Source organism: Papio anubis, chromosome X (assembly GCF_008728515.1).
Source record: "Papio anubis isolate 15944 chromosome X, Panubis1.0, whole genome shotgun sequence".
NCBI classification, from domain to species: Eukaryota; Metazoa; Chordata; class Mammalia; order Primates; family Cercopithecidae; genus Papio; species Papio anubis.
This window is the reverse complement of record NC_044996.1, coordinates 20423626-20439689: the sequence shown is the minus strand read 5'-3', so window position 1 is coordinate 20439689 and position 16064 is coordinate 20423626. Positions and strand designations below refer to the sequence as shown.

The 16064-nt window shown below is 42.3% G+C and overlaps 1 protein-coding gene across 1 annotated transcript; it reads left to right on the top strand.

Annotated features, from left to right (window-relative positions):
• Positions 1-165: 165 nt before the first annotated feature.
• CCDC160 (coiled-coil domain containing 160) lies at positions 166-10293 on the top strand. The gene is made up of 2 exons (XM_003918299.4): positions 166-1220; positions 8908-10293. The coding sequence occupies exons 1-2, from the start codon at positions 723-725 to the stop codon at positions 9907-9909; spliced, it is 1500 nt and encodes a 499-aa protein (XP_003918348.3). The 5' UTR covers positions 166-722; the 3' UTR covers positions 9910-10293.
• The last annotated feature ends 5771 nt before the right edge of the window (positions 10294-16064 follow it).

Sequence of the window (16064 nt, the reverse complement as noted above, 5' to 3'; positions counted from 1 at the left end):
GCGTGCAGTGGCATGATCTCAGCTCACGCCTCCCAGGTTCAAGCGATTCACCTGCCTTAGCCTCCCTAGTAGCTGGGACTACAGGCATGTGCCACCACGCCAGGCTAATTTTTGTGCTTTTCGTAGAGATGGGTTTCCCCATGTTGGCTAGGCTGGTCTCGAACTCCTGACCTCAAGTAATCCGCCCGCCTCGGCCTCCCGAAGGGCTGGGATTATAGGTGTGAGCCACCGCGCCTGGCCTAAGTCTGAGAAGATCATTTGTTGATTCAACAAAATACAATGTTTAAAATCTATAACACAGTGAAAAGCATTGACTTGTCACCCAACCAAATCCCGGAAGTTGTGAGCAACCTTTGAAGTAGGAAGAGAGTACTTTGGGGACTAATAAAAGGAAACAATTTTACACTGTCAGTAGTGTGGAACTAGTTGCCCCCAATGGGTTTTAAATTCAAGTAGGGTGCAAGAGTGGTTTAGAGAAATTCCTGAGCGGCAAATGAGGAAACCATGGGCTCTCTGAGATACAAGCCCAGTCTTCCGTAGGGGCATAGCCACGGCACAATGCTCTCCTGACCTAACGTCCTTAAAACCTTGGTCAGAAGTCAGACCATTGTGCTAATGCGTGAGGGTGTGCGTGGGGATGGAGGGTGGGATGGAACTCCTGCATAGTTAGCAACCCTGCACCAAATCCTGGCGACCTTCCAGGGCAAACCCTCCACTATGTCATGCTAATAACAGCAGGCCTAGGAAATGGCCCTATGCTACGTAGTCTTGACCCCCACACAGTCACAGTGTCCAGGTGGCTTTGTGAGTCACCCAGACCCTCCGTAATAATCCCACTGCGGGTGGGGCTGCCTTGCAGTTTCTGGCCGATTCCCAACCTGACTCAGCTCTCCGCCCATGAGCTCCTATTTCTTGCCGGGCAGAAGCCGCCGCGGTACCCGCTCCACCCGGCATGCTCAGTCCTCGGGCCAGGCTTTGACCGCTGGACGCCAGCGCGCGGCCCCCTGCGCGCGTCCCGAGTGCTGGTCCCTTTAAATCTGGCAGGTCCGTTGCTAGGCAACCGCGCGGCCCGCTCTGGCGCTGCACTGCGGTGGCTCAGGCCGGAGCCGGCCCGGCAGGGTCGCGGTGGCCAGAGCCGAACGAGGGGCTGCCGCGCGCCGGTGGTGATTGGCTTTGAGGAAGAGAGGTTCGGGCTCTCCAGACCGCAACCACGTTTCCAGGTATGTCTGCGCACGGGAAAGCCGGGGCTCCCCCGAGCTCGCCCCTCTTCTTCCCGGACACAGGGGTCGAAGGGGCAGAGAGCCAGGGGCAGGGGCCCAAGTCCGCGCCCCGACCCCCACTGCAGGTTATTTCTGTCTTTAGAGGCTCAGGCCGGGACTGGAAAGCGTTTGGGAGGGAAAAGACCAGGGCGTGGGAGTGGCAGTGCGGAAAGAGGAGTGGGGTCAGGCCTCTCCCGCCGCCCGCCAGCGACTAGGTCGGGACTGGGGAGGTGGAAAGTGTCACCTGCAATGGGGACCGAAGCAGCGCCCCGACCCTGAGCTACCTTCTCTCCTCTGGAGGCAGCGATGGCAGGAGTTTCAGTTAACAATTTACAGAGAAAACTCCCAAACTATGCATACAAAGATACAGCTTTGTGGCAAGAATGTGACTTCCATACTAATAAAGTCTCAGCCTTCGGAATTAAGGTGACTCGCCGTATCTTTTCTTATAGAAGGAATAACTTCACACTAATAACAAAGAATTGGGGAGTAATAACCATTCACGGGGTCCAGTTTTCAATGGTACTTTTCTTCCCCCTCCATAGCTGCCAAGCAATACAGAAGACAATTTGTCCCAGGGAGTGGACACTTTGGCCCATATATTAGGACCCTGACAGATGAAAGCAAAAATCAGGATGACTTCCCTTTTCGATGTTTTTGTTTGTTTGTTTGTTTCAAATTAACTGCACTCTGAGGGAGGGAGGCAAGGCCTGGGTTCCAGCCTTTTGCTAATGTGGTTCGTGGCGTGCTGATTAACAACGAGCCAGGCTCCCTCCTTTGCCCAATAGGTGTTAAAAGTGAGGAGGTACTGTGTTGGATAAAATTTCCTCATGATTCTTGTCCCATTTGATATCTGTATGGCTTGAGGAAGGAAGACTAGTGGCATAATAGTTGGGGAAATGGGTTGACAAAAAGAGAAATTACCTCTTAGTGTCTGGTATCACATTTCAGATAGACCAAGTGACATTCTAAGTATATCACTTGTCTTTTTTTTTTTTTTTTTTTTTTTTTTTGAGACGGAGACTTGCTCTGTCGCCCAGGCTGGAGTGCAGTGGCGCGATTTCGGCTTACTGCAGCCTTCGCCTACCTGGTTCAAGCGATTCTCCTGCCTCAGCCTCCTAAGTAGCTGGGATTACAGGCACGTGCCACACCGCGCCTGGCTAATTTTTGTATTTTTAGTAGAGACAGGGTTTTGCCTTGTTGGTCAGGCTGGTCACTCCTGACCTTGTGATCCGCCCGCCTCAGCTTCCCAAAGTGCTGGGATTACAGGCGTGAGCCACCGCGCCCGGCCATCACTTGTCATTTTAATCTACATCTCAGATATAAACATAGGTTTGGGCATTCTGGTTAAACATATTTCCTGATTACACGGAGGGAGGTGGAATTTTCATTTTTCCAGTTCAAACTGGAGAAGGAGGGCAAGGATATCCAGTAGATAGAAGATCTTGGACCCCAGGAAGTGTAAGTACAGTCGTGTTAGCTGATATTTTGTTGGAGTGTTTAGAAGCACAGAGCCTTACGCAACATAACTCTTCAGCCTTGTAATTGATCATCTGCATTGTCAGTAAACTCTCAGGAAGGCCTCATAAAAATACAAAAGAAAAGTGTTCTGCCGGGCGCGGTGGCTCATGCCTGTAATCCCAGCACTTTGGGAGGCTGAGGCGGGCGGATCACGAGGTCAGGAGATCGAGACCATCCTGGCTAACACGGTGAAACCCCGTCTCTACTAAAAATACAAAAATTTAGCAGGGCGTGGTGGCGGGCGCCTGTAGTCCCAGCTACTCGGGAGGCTGAGACAGGAGAATGGCGTGAATCCGGGGGCGGAGCTTGCAGTGAGCCGAGATTGCACCACTGCACTCCAGCCTGGGTGACAGAGTGGAGACTCCATCTCAAAAAAAAAAAGAAAAAGAAAAGTGTTCTAAAGACTTTTAGCTAAGCCAAATAAACTTCAAGGGAAAAAAATGTGCTTTCCCTAAAATACCACCCCCAAAACTTTATAAGCCAGAGGAGAAATTATGTCAAAAAAATTTTAAAAAACTAACTTAGAATCAAAGCATTGTAGAGATTTCAGGAAGAATATTAAGGATCATTCATTAAACAGATATTTATACAGGGCTACTATGTATCAGGTAACAATGCCAGGCCATCATAGCATATTTGTATAATAAAGGTCTGTGTGAAATGCCACAGAAGCACAGGAACAATCCAGAGTGCAAAGTCATCCTTGCTAGTCTTCAAACGAATACTCATTTCTGAGAAGTTATTGGTGCCTCTGAAATACAGTGGGACATTTGGAAAGCTCTTGGTAGAGCAATTGGTGATTTTAAAATGCTGATATATTAGGGTGTAGAAAAGACTACCACTTTTTTGTTTAGATAAAATCAATTCAGCTTCTGAAATCTGGGGACATCAACAACTAACTTACAGAAGTTAGGGCTAATTTTTCCCTGAGGATGCAGATGAAATCAATCTGAGATTGGAATTTAGGCTTCCTTATATTTGTTTTAATAGTACCTACTTTTTTTTTCAAACTAACTTTTTCTGAGGTCTGATGACTTCTGGCTGGCCACTTTGGAGTACCTATCTCTGGAGAAAGTTTAGGTTGTTTAACTGGCTGGTTTACGTTCAAAGGGAGGGTAAGGAAAACCTGAAAATGAACAAAACCCATTGTTTACAGTACACTTTAAAAATTGCTTTCATTTCCATTTTCATTCGTTTTTCTTAATCACCTGTGAAACCAATATATTGTCCCTATTTTACACCTGAAGAATCTGAGGCTCGCAGTTCTAAAATGTGGGGGCCAAGATATCTGACTCCTTCAGTCTTTTTTCCACCATAGTCCACACTCAGTTCCTTTCTCAGAAACTTCCTTTTCCTTCTTCCCCACAATTTTGCACGGTAATACATGTTGATCCATCTTGACTTCAGACAGTTCATTTGCGTCCTTCTTTTGGTATTTAATAGTTTTCTGCAAGTCAGTGAAAGAAGGTGGAGAATGGGGAATCTCCCCTATGGGGGCAGGTCAGAATCTTCTGAGGAAAGAGGGTAGTGATGGGAGTGTTTTTGTGTCTGGAAACAGTGGAAGCAGGAAAAAGAAAATTTAAAAAAAAGGTTGAGAACCACTGCTCTGAAGTGAGAGTAAATTGGACAGTTGAGAAAGAAGCAAAACTAGTGATTTCCTTTGTAACAGACTTTTTTCCTAGTTTGGTGGAGCAGTTTTTCTAAGGGTCCAGAGAACAGACTATCCAAGAATAAGGGGAGAAAGTTCTTTATGCTAAGAGGAGCCCTTTGTCTTCACCTTACTGCCCCTGGTTAGTGACTAAAAGCCATGCCCCTTCTTGAGCGCTACTAAGCGACTAAGGGTAATGACAGGTTACTCAACACAGGTTGGAGATAACCTTTTCCAACCATCATTCCCAGTTTACAAAGTTTGAGAGGAAGGACCCTTGCGAGATGGGAAAAAGCCTCTGGCATTCTTCCAGAACTGTTTTCCAGTCCCTACCTACTCTGCCTGGAAGAATAATGGAATTTTGCAGGCAGATCTAAATTTGTGAAGAGAGATGGTCCTGAAAATTTGAAACCTAAATTTTTTTTTTTTTTTTTTTAGGAGACCGAGTGTCGCTCTGTTTCCCAGGCTGGAGTGCAGTGGCATGATCATAGCTCACTTCAGCCTCAACCCCCTGAGCTCAATCAATCCTCCCACCTGAGCAGTTAGGACTACAGGCATATACCATCACACCTATCTAATTTTGTTTTTAATTTTTGTAGACACGAGTCTCACTATGTTGCCCAGTCTGGTTTTGAACTCCAGGCATCAAGTTATCCTTCCGCCTCTGCCTCCCAAAGCACTGGGATTACAGATGTGAGCCACTATGCCCATGTAAATGGGATAAGACAACAGAAAAAAAAAAATTTGATTTATGTCATCGAATTTCCCTAAAGCCTGTGATTTAAAATATGAATATTTTAGAAAACAAATAATTAAATTTCACATTCACTTTAATATGATTATATTCTCTAGGGCCCCAGCTCAAAAATGAAACTGAGATGGTTTGTAGATTTCTCCTTTCACAGTAAACAGTAGTGTATTATTTTCTGGAGCTATTTGAGAATAAATGTGCATTCCTCTAAGATTTTTATGGAACAGTGCACCTACAGGTCCATTGTAAATGACTGTTCTTTGCTTAGCTCTCGACATTTATGTTACATCATGTTATATATAAATTCATCTTCAATTTATTTTATCAGTGGTTCTCAAATTCTTTAGGTGAATACAAACCACTTTCATGAGACAAGAGATCTCTTACTCTGCAAAAATGTTCTATTACTTTGCCACTGCAAAAAAAAAAGTCACCCGAGGATAAATGATAATGTTTTCAGTGAGACACTAACTAGAACCATCAGGAGTCCATTATTAATTCATGTCAGACACAAATGAATAGATGTAGTCATATTGTAGACACATACGCCTTAACAGTGCAGTCCTGCGGGCTTCTGGGGGATTGCTATCTTAGAGGACTACTGATGTAGTTTTTGTCCTATGACTTTTTATTGTTTTCCTGTCTGTGTTCTGGATTATTTGCTTCTAAAGAAACCAGTTTTTCATCCCCTCGAGGCCTCCTTCCCCTACTCTTCTGACCTTCAGGATCCATTGTAGTGTTGAGTAGGCGCTTACACTAATGTCCACAACTGACCCACTAACAGGCATGCCTACACTTTCAATAATGGCTTATGGTTTGGTTTGCCTTATGCTGGAACAAATTACCTAGTCAAGTTTATTGAGAACAAAATGGCTGCCAGCCCAGGGTAAAGGAGTGTCATTGCCATAAAGCATATTCCCTGTTCTCGCCAGAGAATTCTAATGCCATACTCGTTCTGCATAAAAAAACAGACAGTGCAATTTGTGAAGAGAAAATGAGACTGGCAGCTTTTACCCCGAGTCTGGGCTTTGCCACATTCTGTGACTAGATTTGGGAACAAGCCCTTAAAGGATATCTTGCCAATGAAAGAGAGAGAGAAAAAAAAGAAGCAGCTCAGAGACCCCTTGACCCTGCCCTGTGTAAGCCATGGGAGGGAAATTCCAAAAGGCTTTTCAAACCTTTCTTTCTGTTCTTTGAAATGTGACATGCAGTTCTCCTTACCCTCCCCCCTTCACTTTTCCTCTCTTCTTTTGTGGCCTTTTAAAAGATACCTAAGCTCTGAAAATAGTGGGTTGTTTTCTTTCAATGTGGGGAATGAAACCTAGCAGATGAATAAAGAAGAATTTTAGAACAAGCACTGACCTGGGACACAGGGTCCTCAGTTTTACTACTATGGGCTGTGTGGCCTTGGTCAAGTCACTTAACTTCTCTGGGCCTTAGTCATAAATGGACTCTTCCCATTTCAGTAACTATATAGGCTTCACTGAAAGGCATTTCCTTTCAGACACCAGGAAATTATACAGAGGCTCAGGGAAGAAAGACAGTGAAAATTAAAAAGTGTGTGCATGTGTGTATGTGTTTTGCCAGAGATTTATGGGATGGTTGGATGTAGAAGTTACTTTTTCAAGGAGCAAAATTATTAATGAAAAGAGTTTTTTATTTTAACCTTTATCCATACCCAGACCTCTATCTCAGATGTGTCATTCTTGCTATCTCCAGATATAAAGTGGCCACACTTTACTTGCCCCTGTGCTCACCTCCTTCCTAATCAATCCCACCAATGCCCTTCATCCAGAATTAAGAGAAATAGTAATCTCTCTGCCATTGCTACCTGATTAGAAGCATTTTTATCATCTATAGAATTGTTGGGTAAAAATTTGACTGCTAAAAAATGTGACTGGCAATTAATATCACCCTCTTTTCTCCTCTCTCTGTTCCTTTCCTCTATGATTGCTGTAATAATTCCTACTGATTTGCATTCATATTTCTAGAGAGGAGGGAAACCAAGAAATGATGTTTCCCTTTAAGAAGAGATTGATCAATGATGCTTCTGGATGGTGACTCGTAGCATAATAAAAGTCAGAAAGGACTGTTTCAAAAGAAAGAAGATGATACTCCAATGGCAAATACGTACTGTAAATTTCAGGTCTGAGTTTATCACTATGGTCTGATTGACCTCAAGAAAGCTTGGCTTCTGGCTTTTGGACCAATGATTTTAGTACCTTCACTGAACTCTCCAAATAGTTCATCTTAAGAATATGTGTACCTTCTCCTTTCCTCAAAGCCAAGTAGTTGCCAGTAGGGATGTACCCTTGGGGATGGTGAGTCCCTTCCATCTTTTGTGTGGCAAAGGGGAGAGATATGTTCAGTGCCTATAGGTATCAAGTTTATTCCTTCATTGCTTATAGTAAGGAAAACCTGCGTTATTTAAAATAAACTACTGTTTGTGAAAAGAAAAGAAAATATCATACACCAAAAAATAGTTATCTCAGGGCCATGAGATTATGAAGGAGATTCCTTCTGTTTTATGTGCTTTTCTGTATTCTCCAAAATTGTTATAATAATCAAAGAAAATATTAATTAAGTTATAAATACAACATTTGCCATTTCTCATTACCAGCAGAAAATTACATTTCAGTGCATAGATAAAAGAGATGCAGGCATACTTTGATTTTTCTCCATGGTAATACTACAAATATGTCTTGATAAATTAATATATAAAATGAATAAAGTGACCCTCTCCGTCTTCTCCTCACCCTTTAGGGCTAACTTCAGCTACTGGTTGGTGGCTTCAGGTGCCAGTGGCCCTCCACATGCTGCTTTGGTTCTTCTTTCTCCCTTCCCTCAGAAGTAGTCACTTATCAAATAGTTCAGTGCTGTGGGAAGGCTGTACATTAAGGATTCCCTTTGGGTAGGGAAGACTCTTTTTGAAACAAAATAATCATCCTCATATTTTTATAAACTTGGAAAGTTGTTCGTGATTTAGTATGCTGAATTTTCACCTAAAAACTACACTCAGAGTCAATATCTTGAGAAAAACACATTTGGTGGCATTAATATTTGCAATTGTTGACATTAGGTTCTCCTCAAGAAATTGCTGTCAAAACAGATAGAATTCTGTACACTTGGCAGTCTTGACTAAAAGCAAAGCCCAAGACTGGAATAGCAGGAATTTATAGGTCAAGACAGAAGGGCATTTGGCAGAGTTAGTCATAAGGAAGTCCGCATGGTATACTTTACCAAAAGCAGCTCACATCTCACTAAGCCCTGATGTTTTAGTCACTTTAAAGAATGAATAAACAATAGTCCAATCCACAAGAACTAGAAAGGCATCAGACACATTGAAAGCACAGGTATTACCAACATTAACCTATTAATTTCAAATCACTTTTTTATTTTAAAGCAGTCTGTTTTTATGTGTACAGTTGTTTTCTTATAGAATCACTTTCTGTGTGTACAGTAAGTAGCTAAATGTGTCAGTTTACCAGTTCTATTTCATAGGATCAGAGACTTTTAAAGCTGGAAGCATCTGTAGAACTTAGCTCGTTCAGCCCTTTCCATTTATAAATGAGGGAACTGAGGCCCAAGTCATTCAGTGAGTTAGAGAGAGAGCCAGCACTCAAATATTTAGATTCTTCACCCATGAGCCAGCATTCTTATTTCTTTCTACTATGCTAGCTACTAGTGTAAATAATGTGCCTGCCTTGGTTTTAAATTGTGTTTTTCAGATATTGGAAGAGGGGCCTGGAGAAATGGATGCTAGAAGAAAACACTGGAAGGAGTATATGTTTACTCCTTTTTTTAGTGCACAGGATGTTCTAGAAGAGACTTCTCAGCCTGAATCTTCTTCTGAACAAACGACTACAGATAGCAGCAAGAGAATGGAAGAAATTTATAATTTGTCCAGTAGAAAGTTTCAAGAAGAAAGTAAATTTAGGAGGAAAAAATATATTTTCCAACTAAATGAAATAGAACAAGAATCAAATTTAAGAGAGAACAAGATAAACATTTCACAGAACGAGACAGACACAAATTCTGCATCCTATGAATCATCTAATGTGGATGTTACAACCGAAGAAAGCTTTAACAGCACGGAAGATAGCTCTACCTGCAGTACAGATAACTTACCAGCTCTACTAAGACAAGACATAAGAAAGAAACTTATGGAAAGAATGTCTCCAAAACTTTGCCTGAATATTTTGAATGAAGAACTGGAAGAACTTAATATGAAATGCAGAAAAATAGAAGAGGAATTTGAAAACGCTGAAAAAGAACTTTTGTACTACAGAAAAGAAATATTCACAAAACCTCTAAATTTTCAAGAAACAGAGACGGATGCTTCAAAAAGCGACTATGAAGTTCAAGCTTTAAGAAATGACCTGTCTGAAAAAGCAACAAATGTAAAAAACTTAAGTGAACAACTCCAGCAAGCCAAAGAAGTCATCCACAAATTGAACCTAGAGAACAGAGATTTAAAAGAAGCTGTTAGGAACTTAAAACATCAAACCAAGTTTGGAAATGTGCTCCTAAAAGAAGAAATGAAATCGTATTATGAATTAGAAATGGCAAAGATCCGCGGAGAGCTCAGTGCCGTCAAGAATGAACTGAGAACTGAGAAGACCCTACAAGCAAGAAATAACAGAGCCTTGGAGTTGCTTAGAAAATACTATGCTTCTTCAATGGCAACATCATCAAGTATCTTTGACCACTTTACTGGGGATTTTTTTTAAAACTTAAAAATATCCTTCCATTACACAAGTCATTGAGCCAAATCAGTGTTTATTGTATTTGCTTTGTGTATTACTTAAAATATATGTAATAGGATGTTATTTTCATTTTCGGTAAATCACAGTATCTATAAAACATATACATGTTTCCAAGCTTCTGCTTTCTCTTTCTGATGAAGTTATTCCAGGAGTACAAATGGAAACGAAGCTTTGGAAATCTCATATATTCACTCAAAAACACATACTGATTCACCAAATCATTTATGAATACAAATCAACAGCCATTTTGTGATCTTGTAAGCAAATATGTCCTTGCAACGTGAATATTTTTCCATCTGTGTTCATTGATGTTAACAATAAAAATCTTGTTTATGTGTATAAGCCTAACATATGCCTGTGGGTCTTGTAACTGCCTGTTCAAACTCAATGGGATACCAAAAATGTATCTGCTTACTTTGGGGGTCTAACTTTAATTCGGTACATATAAACATCTCTGAAAAAAATGTAGTTTTTTTCTTCCCCCTGCTGTTTTTCCCCAGGCTTTCTCCTTTGACCTGGCCACGGTTCCCATAGACTAGAAGACAACTTAGAGACATTGCTGTGACCTTTGCTAGAGCCCTGCTCTTGTCAGCAGTGGCTTTTGTGTTTTCTTATGTTGACCAGTAAGGGGCGTTGTTTACACAGTTCTCTCAAAACTCGACCAGGGGAAAATTTCGAAGCTTCCTCTCCGGCTTACATCACAAGTTGGTGGGGACTGTGGTGAAGTTGGATGTCATCTGGATAAACTTTCAGTGAGCTGGCTTGATTTTTACAGTAATCCAGCCCTGTAAGGGCCCCAGGTGATGACAATTTATTTTACACTTATACGTGGTGAAAATGGACTGCCTCAATCTTTTGGTGGAAGTGATGGGCCAGTTGATCCTTTACCATTTGTTTGTATCAGTTATCAAGATATCCTGTAATAGGAGCTCTATTTGCATGGTGTTTTAAAGCCTAATGAACCAAATGTTACTGCAGACTATGAGGATGAGATACAATTGTAAGGGTTTAGGTATCTTCCCTGTTGGGAAAATCCCCAGACTGGGGATTTGGCTTCTAGTACTTGCTCTGCCAGTAACTAGTTAGTTAACTTTCTTCCCCTAAACGTCCTTATCTATGAAACAAGGCAGCAGATCTATCATCAAGATTCTGTTCAGTTCTAATGTTCTGTGATTTCACCTCAATGATTTTATTTGCAAGTGTAACTCTACCTGTAAGGAAGTAAAACTCCTATGGCATTGGATGCATTCAATTCTTTTTTGTTTTGTTTTGTTTTGTTTTTTTGAGGTGGAGTCTTGCTCTGTCACCCAGGCTAGAGTGCAGTGGGGCAATCTCGGCTCACTGTAACCTCCGCCTCCCGGGTGCAATTCTCCTGCCTTAGCCTCCTGAGTAGCTGGGATTACAGGCACCTGCCACTACACCTGGCTAATTAATTTTTTTTTTTTTTTTTTGTCAGTAGACAGGGTTTCACTATCTTGGCCAGGCTGGTCTCGAACTCCTGACCTCATGATCCACCCACCTCGGCCTCCCAAAGTACTGGGATTACAGGCGTGAGCCACAGCGCCCAGCCTGGATGCATTCAATTCTAATACTTTGGGGGACCTACTTTGCAGACCCCCTTCGAAAGAAAATATAAGCAGGGTCCTTTACATAGATTGAACATCTCCAAATACTATCAATAATAAATCAATAGAGGTTGTTTCTCTACCTTTCTCTTGTTTCCTCTTTATTCATTAAGGCTGGGGAAGGCACTGAATGGATACTGACTAAGCTGACCTGGAGGCTGAACAAGTCTTGCCTTGCCTGGGAAGATTGGCGTAAATTGGAAGATGCTAATCGTTGGAGCTTTCTGACTTAGTCCTGATAAACCTAACCCAAGCACTGGCAGCCTGCCTCAAAGGGGGAGATGACTTTCAGGTTTTTAGTGGTCACTGGCTTCCCACCAAGGGTCTAAGTATGAAAGCAAACTAGGAACTCGTTGCCCTGTTTTACTCTCTTCTTCATCACCCCCTTATAAAATTACCCCTTTGTACTTGCCTCATAAAGACTCTCATTCCCTGAATGCTAATGCGAAGAACTGCTTACATGTTTAAAAATTTTATAATGTATTAATTAAGCTACTAGGCTCAATCCTTTCAGTATAATTCTTTTTTTATTATTATTTATTTATTTATTTATTTTTAGAGAGAGGGGGACAGGGTCTTGCTATGTTGCCCAGGCTGGACTCAAACTCCTGGGCTCAAGTGATCCTCCCCAGTAACTTGGGCTACTGGCATATGCCACCATGTCTGGCTAGTGTAATTCCATTTTCTTTTCTTTTCTTTTTTCTTTTTTTTTTTTTTTTTAGACTATGCCTTGCTCTGTTGCCCAGGCTGGAGTACAGTGGCATGATCTCAGCTCACTGCTACCTCTGCCTCATGGGTTCAAGCAATTCTCGTGCCTCCGCCTCCTGAGTAGCTGGGATTACAGGCAGCTATTTTTTTTTTTTATTTTTCTTAGAGATGGGATTTTGCCATATTGGCCAGGCTGGTCTCGAACTCCTGAGCTCAAGGGATCCACTCACCTCAGCCTCCCAAAGTGCTGGAATTACAGGCATGAGCCACCATGCCTGGCCTATAATTCTATTTTCAAAGAGGAACTTTTATTCCAGGAGTATTTCTGTGAACCAACCATACATTTAAGGTTTTCAGTGACAATTTGGTTTATCTTGCCTGAGCGTGTATGCGTGCTTGGGGGCAGGGAAAGAGTGGTGGAAGGAGGTCGAGAGATATTAAGTGTATGGCTTAGACTAGGTCTAGGGCAGGGGGTGGGGTTTCTTTCTAGGATGGAACTAGAATTCAGATTCTTGATGAGACAGCCTGAAATACTAAGACCCAGCAAGGCCTGCCCTATGGAAAGATCCTATGGAAAGCATAGGTCCAGACAGACACTAACCAGAGAAGTAATATACGATCACTAACTTCATAGGGCCAAGGAGAAACGGGAGCCAATGTCACAGACCAACAGTTTGGAATTAGGAAGGGATTGCATCAAAATAAAAGCAGGGCTGGAATAAACTGGGAGAAAGCTGAGCTACTATTCCTCTTCATGGGCAGATGATAACAGCAGTGCGTTGAACTAGTTTAAGGAACTAGAATCAGTATATCATCACTTTACTTTCTAGTATATTAAATGGGAGATCTGGAGGTGTCTTTGTTGTTGTTGTTGTTTTAGAGGTGGGGGCTGGCCTTGTTGCCCAGGCTGGAGTGCAGTGGCACAAGTAACTCACTGCGGCCTTGAACTCCTGGGTTCAAGCAATCCTCCCCACCTCAGCCTCCTGAGTAATTGAGACTACAGGGGCTTGCCTCCATGCCTGGCTAATTTTTTATATTTTTAGAGACAGGGTCTCACTATGTTGTCCAGGCTGGCCTCAAACTCCTGGCCTCAAGCAATCCTCTGCCTTAGCCTTCTGAAGGAGTGGGATTACATGCATGAGCCACCAGGCTTGGTCCTTGGAGGTGTTTATTTTATTTTATTTTATTTTTAAATAGGAATGGCACATCAGGCCACTCATCCCTTTAACTAATCTGTTGGGTAAAATATTTGAAATCAGCAATGCAGTCACACACCATTCATCACCAACTTCTAATCCCTTACTTATTAAGAAGCATGGGCTGTCACAGTTCTCTAGAAATATCTGTTCCACCTTGGTTTAATAATTCAGTTCTATAAACATTTGGTGAGTACTTATTGCCACAGTTCATTCCTTCTAAAACACATTTTTAAAAATTTATTGACATTTCCCGAATTTGGGACATATCTTCAAATTGATGATATGTCATAGAATAATTGTCAGTATTTTGTTTCTCTTAGTAATTCATGAAATAATGGTGTGTCTTACAATTGATGGAGTTTTAGATTTGATGAAATAAGGTATGTGCTAGGCTGGGAATATGGGAATCAAAGGGTTTATGAATAAGACAAGTCTCTGACCTCAAGGAGCTTACTTATGCAATTAACTTAAACAATGTGGTAAGAGCTATACCACCAACGCTAATATAAAGTGCTGTGGGAGCATAAAGGAAGATCAATTAATTCTGCCTGTGGGACTGGGAACCACTTCGTAAAGGAGGTGACATTTGAGCTGGGCCTTGAAGGATATGAAGGATTTTTCCAGACAAAGCATGGGAGTAGGAGGCAGGGACATTTCTGGAATGTGAATATGGAAGGTTTATTTGGCTTCAAAGAGGACTCAGCAGCAATGAATTAGAGCACTGGTATGTTACGTGTTACTGATTTTTTTTGTTTGTTTGCTGAGACGGAGTCTCGCTCTGTTGCCCAAGCTTGAGTGCAGTGGCACAATACTGGCTCACTGCAACCTCCACCTCCCGGGTTCAAGTGATTTCCTGCCTCAGCCTCCCGAGTAGCTGGGATTACAGGCACCTGCCACCACGCCCAGCTAATTTTTGTATTTTCAGTAGAGACAGGGTTTCGCCACGCTGGACAGGCTGGTCTCAAACTCCTGACCTCCTCAGGTGATCCGCCCGCCTCGGCCTCCCAAAGTGCTGGGATTACAGGTGTGAGTCACCTCGCCCAGCCATGTTGCTGATTTTTAATGTCTCGTTTGAGGTTCTACCCTGAAAACTACTGGGAATTCCAACATTTTTGGTCATTTGCAGATAGACTGGAGAATGATGTTCTCAAGACATAAAGACCAGGTTCCAGATAACAAACTGCAGAAAACCATTTTGCTGATGCTACTCTACCTTTGAACGCTATCATTTTTGTTTTGGAAACAAAAGACCTAAGAGATTTTTGTCATAAGCCAAGTCTGCCGTGAGTAGACTGGTTTCAAGGAGATGTATGAAAGAGAAACATCACAGTTGCTCCTCTCTCCAAAGAAACATAGAGCATAGAGGTTAAGTGCACAAACTTTGGTTATCCACTTACTAGCTGTGTGACCTTGGGCAACTTGTGTAATTCTCTGTAGCTCAGTTTCCTCATCTTGTAAGACAGGGTTCATAAATAGTGTTTTTGAGAGGTAAGATGAGATCACATACAGTCAATAAATGTCATCCTTGTTATTATCATTATTGCCTAATTGACAATGGGAAATCGACCAAATCTATCTGTCTCCTCCCAGCTATTACTCTCACCAAGCTTTTTATACCTATTGTGTTCCCTGGAGAGAATATGATGAACTAATTCATAATATGTGTATCAGTGATGTGTGTATATATTTGGGAAGGTGGAGCAAGTTGCAGAGAAGACATGTTGGTTTTATTAGTATACGAAGTCTTAAGGCAAAGTAGCAAATCTATTGTGATGGCTCTTCTGGCCTCAGGAAGGATCCTGTGGAGGGAATTTCTTGGGTTAGAGCCTACCCAGCCCCCCTCCAATCAGGTCTGTGTTCGACTGGGCCCTGGGTCTAGCAGGCAGAGTACCAGAAGGAGGAAGAAAGCCCTGCTATAGTGCTCCAGAGGGAAAAATCTCATCTAGGAAAAGGGAATGGAGACAAGAGAGGCTACTATAGCATTTTTCATTTCCCCTTGGCACAGGGAGCCATGCAGCTGGGGACCCACTACTACAGCTGCTCAGATAAAAATAAGTCATTGTCTTGTCCTTTGTACTCATAAGACACTGAAGCTATAGTTATCTATGTATTGTAGGTGTATCCTCCTTTCCATACTGAGTACCAAGGTGGTGTCTCCCCTGTTTAGTGGTCAGAGCTATTGTTCACAGGGTCTCTCTCTCCCTCCACCTCACTACCTCTCTCTGTGAATGACACCTTTGATCACACTCAACTTTCTGATGATTGCTATGTTTCACTGGGTGTAGGTTGTCATTTCCCAGGAGACTGGGCTTATTACTGGTTCTATGAGGATGTGTTATGGGGTATCCTCAAAGAATTACTTTTGCCTTTCAGCCCATGCCTGTTGACTCCGCAACAGGTGTTGTCATGTATGTTTCAGACCATGACAGGAGGCATACCTAAGAGATTCTCCTTATGCCACTAGCACCCTAGCCTGTATTTGGGCTATTGGTTGGAGCCTAGTAACAAAACTTTATCATGTGTCACACATTTCCACATGCATTGTCTTGTGTAGTCTGCACAAAAATCCTTGATTGCCACTCATTTT

Bases quoted from the DNA above. Each gene is read 5' to 3' on its own strand.
- CCDC160 (XM_003918299.4), top strand. From the start codon at position 723: ATGCTAATAACAGCAGGCCTAGGAAATGGCCCTATGCTACGTAGTCTT. The intron at 1,221-8,907 runs GTATGTCTGCGC...TGTGTTTTTCAG, and splicing joins GACCGCAACCACGTTTCCAG to ATATTGGAAGAGGGGCCTGG.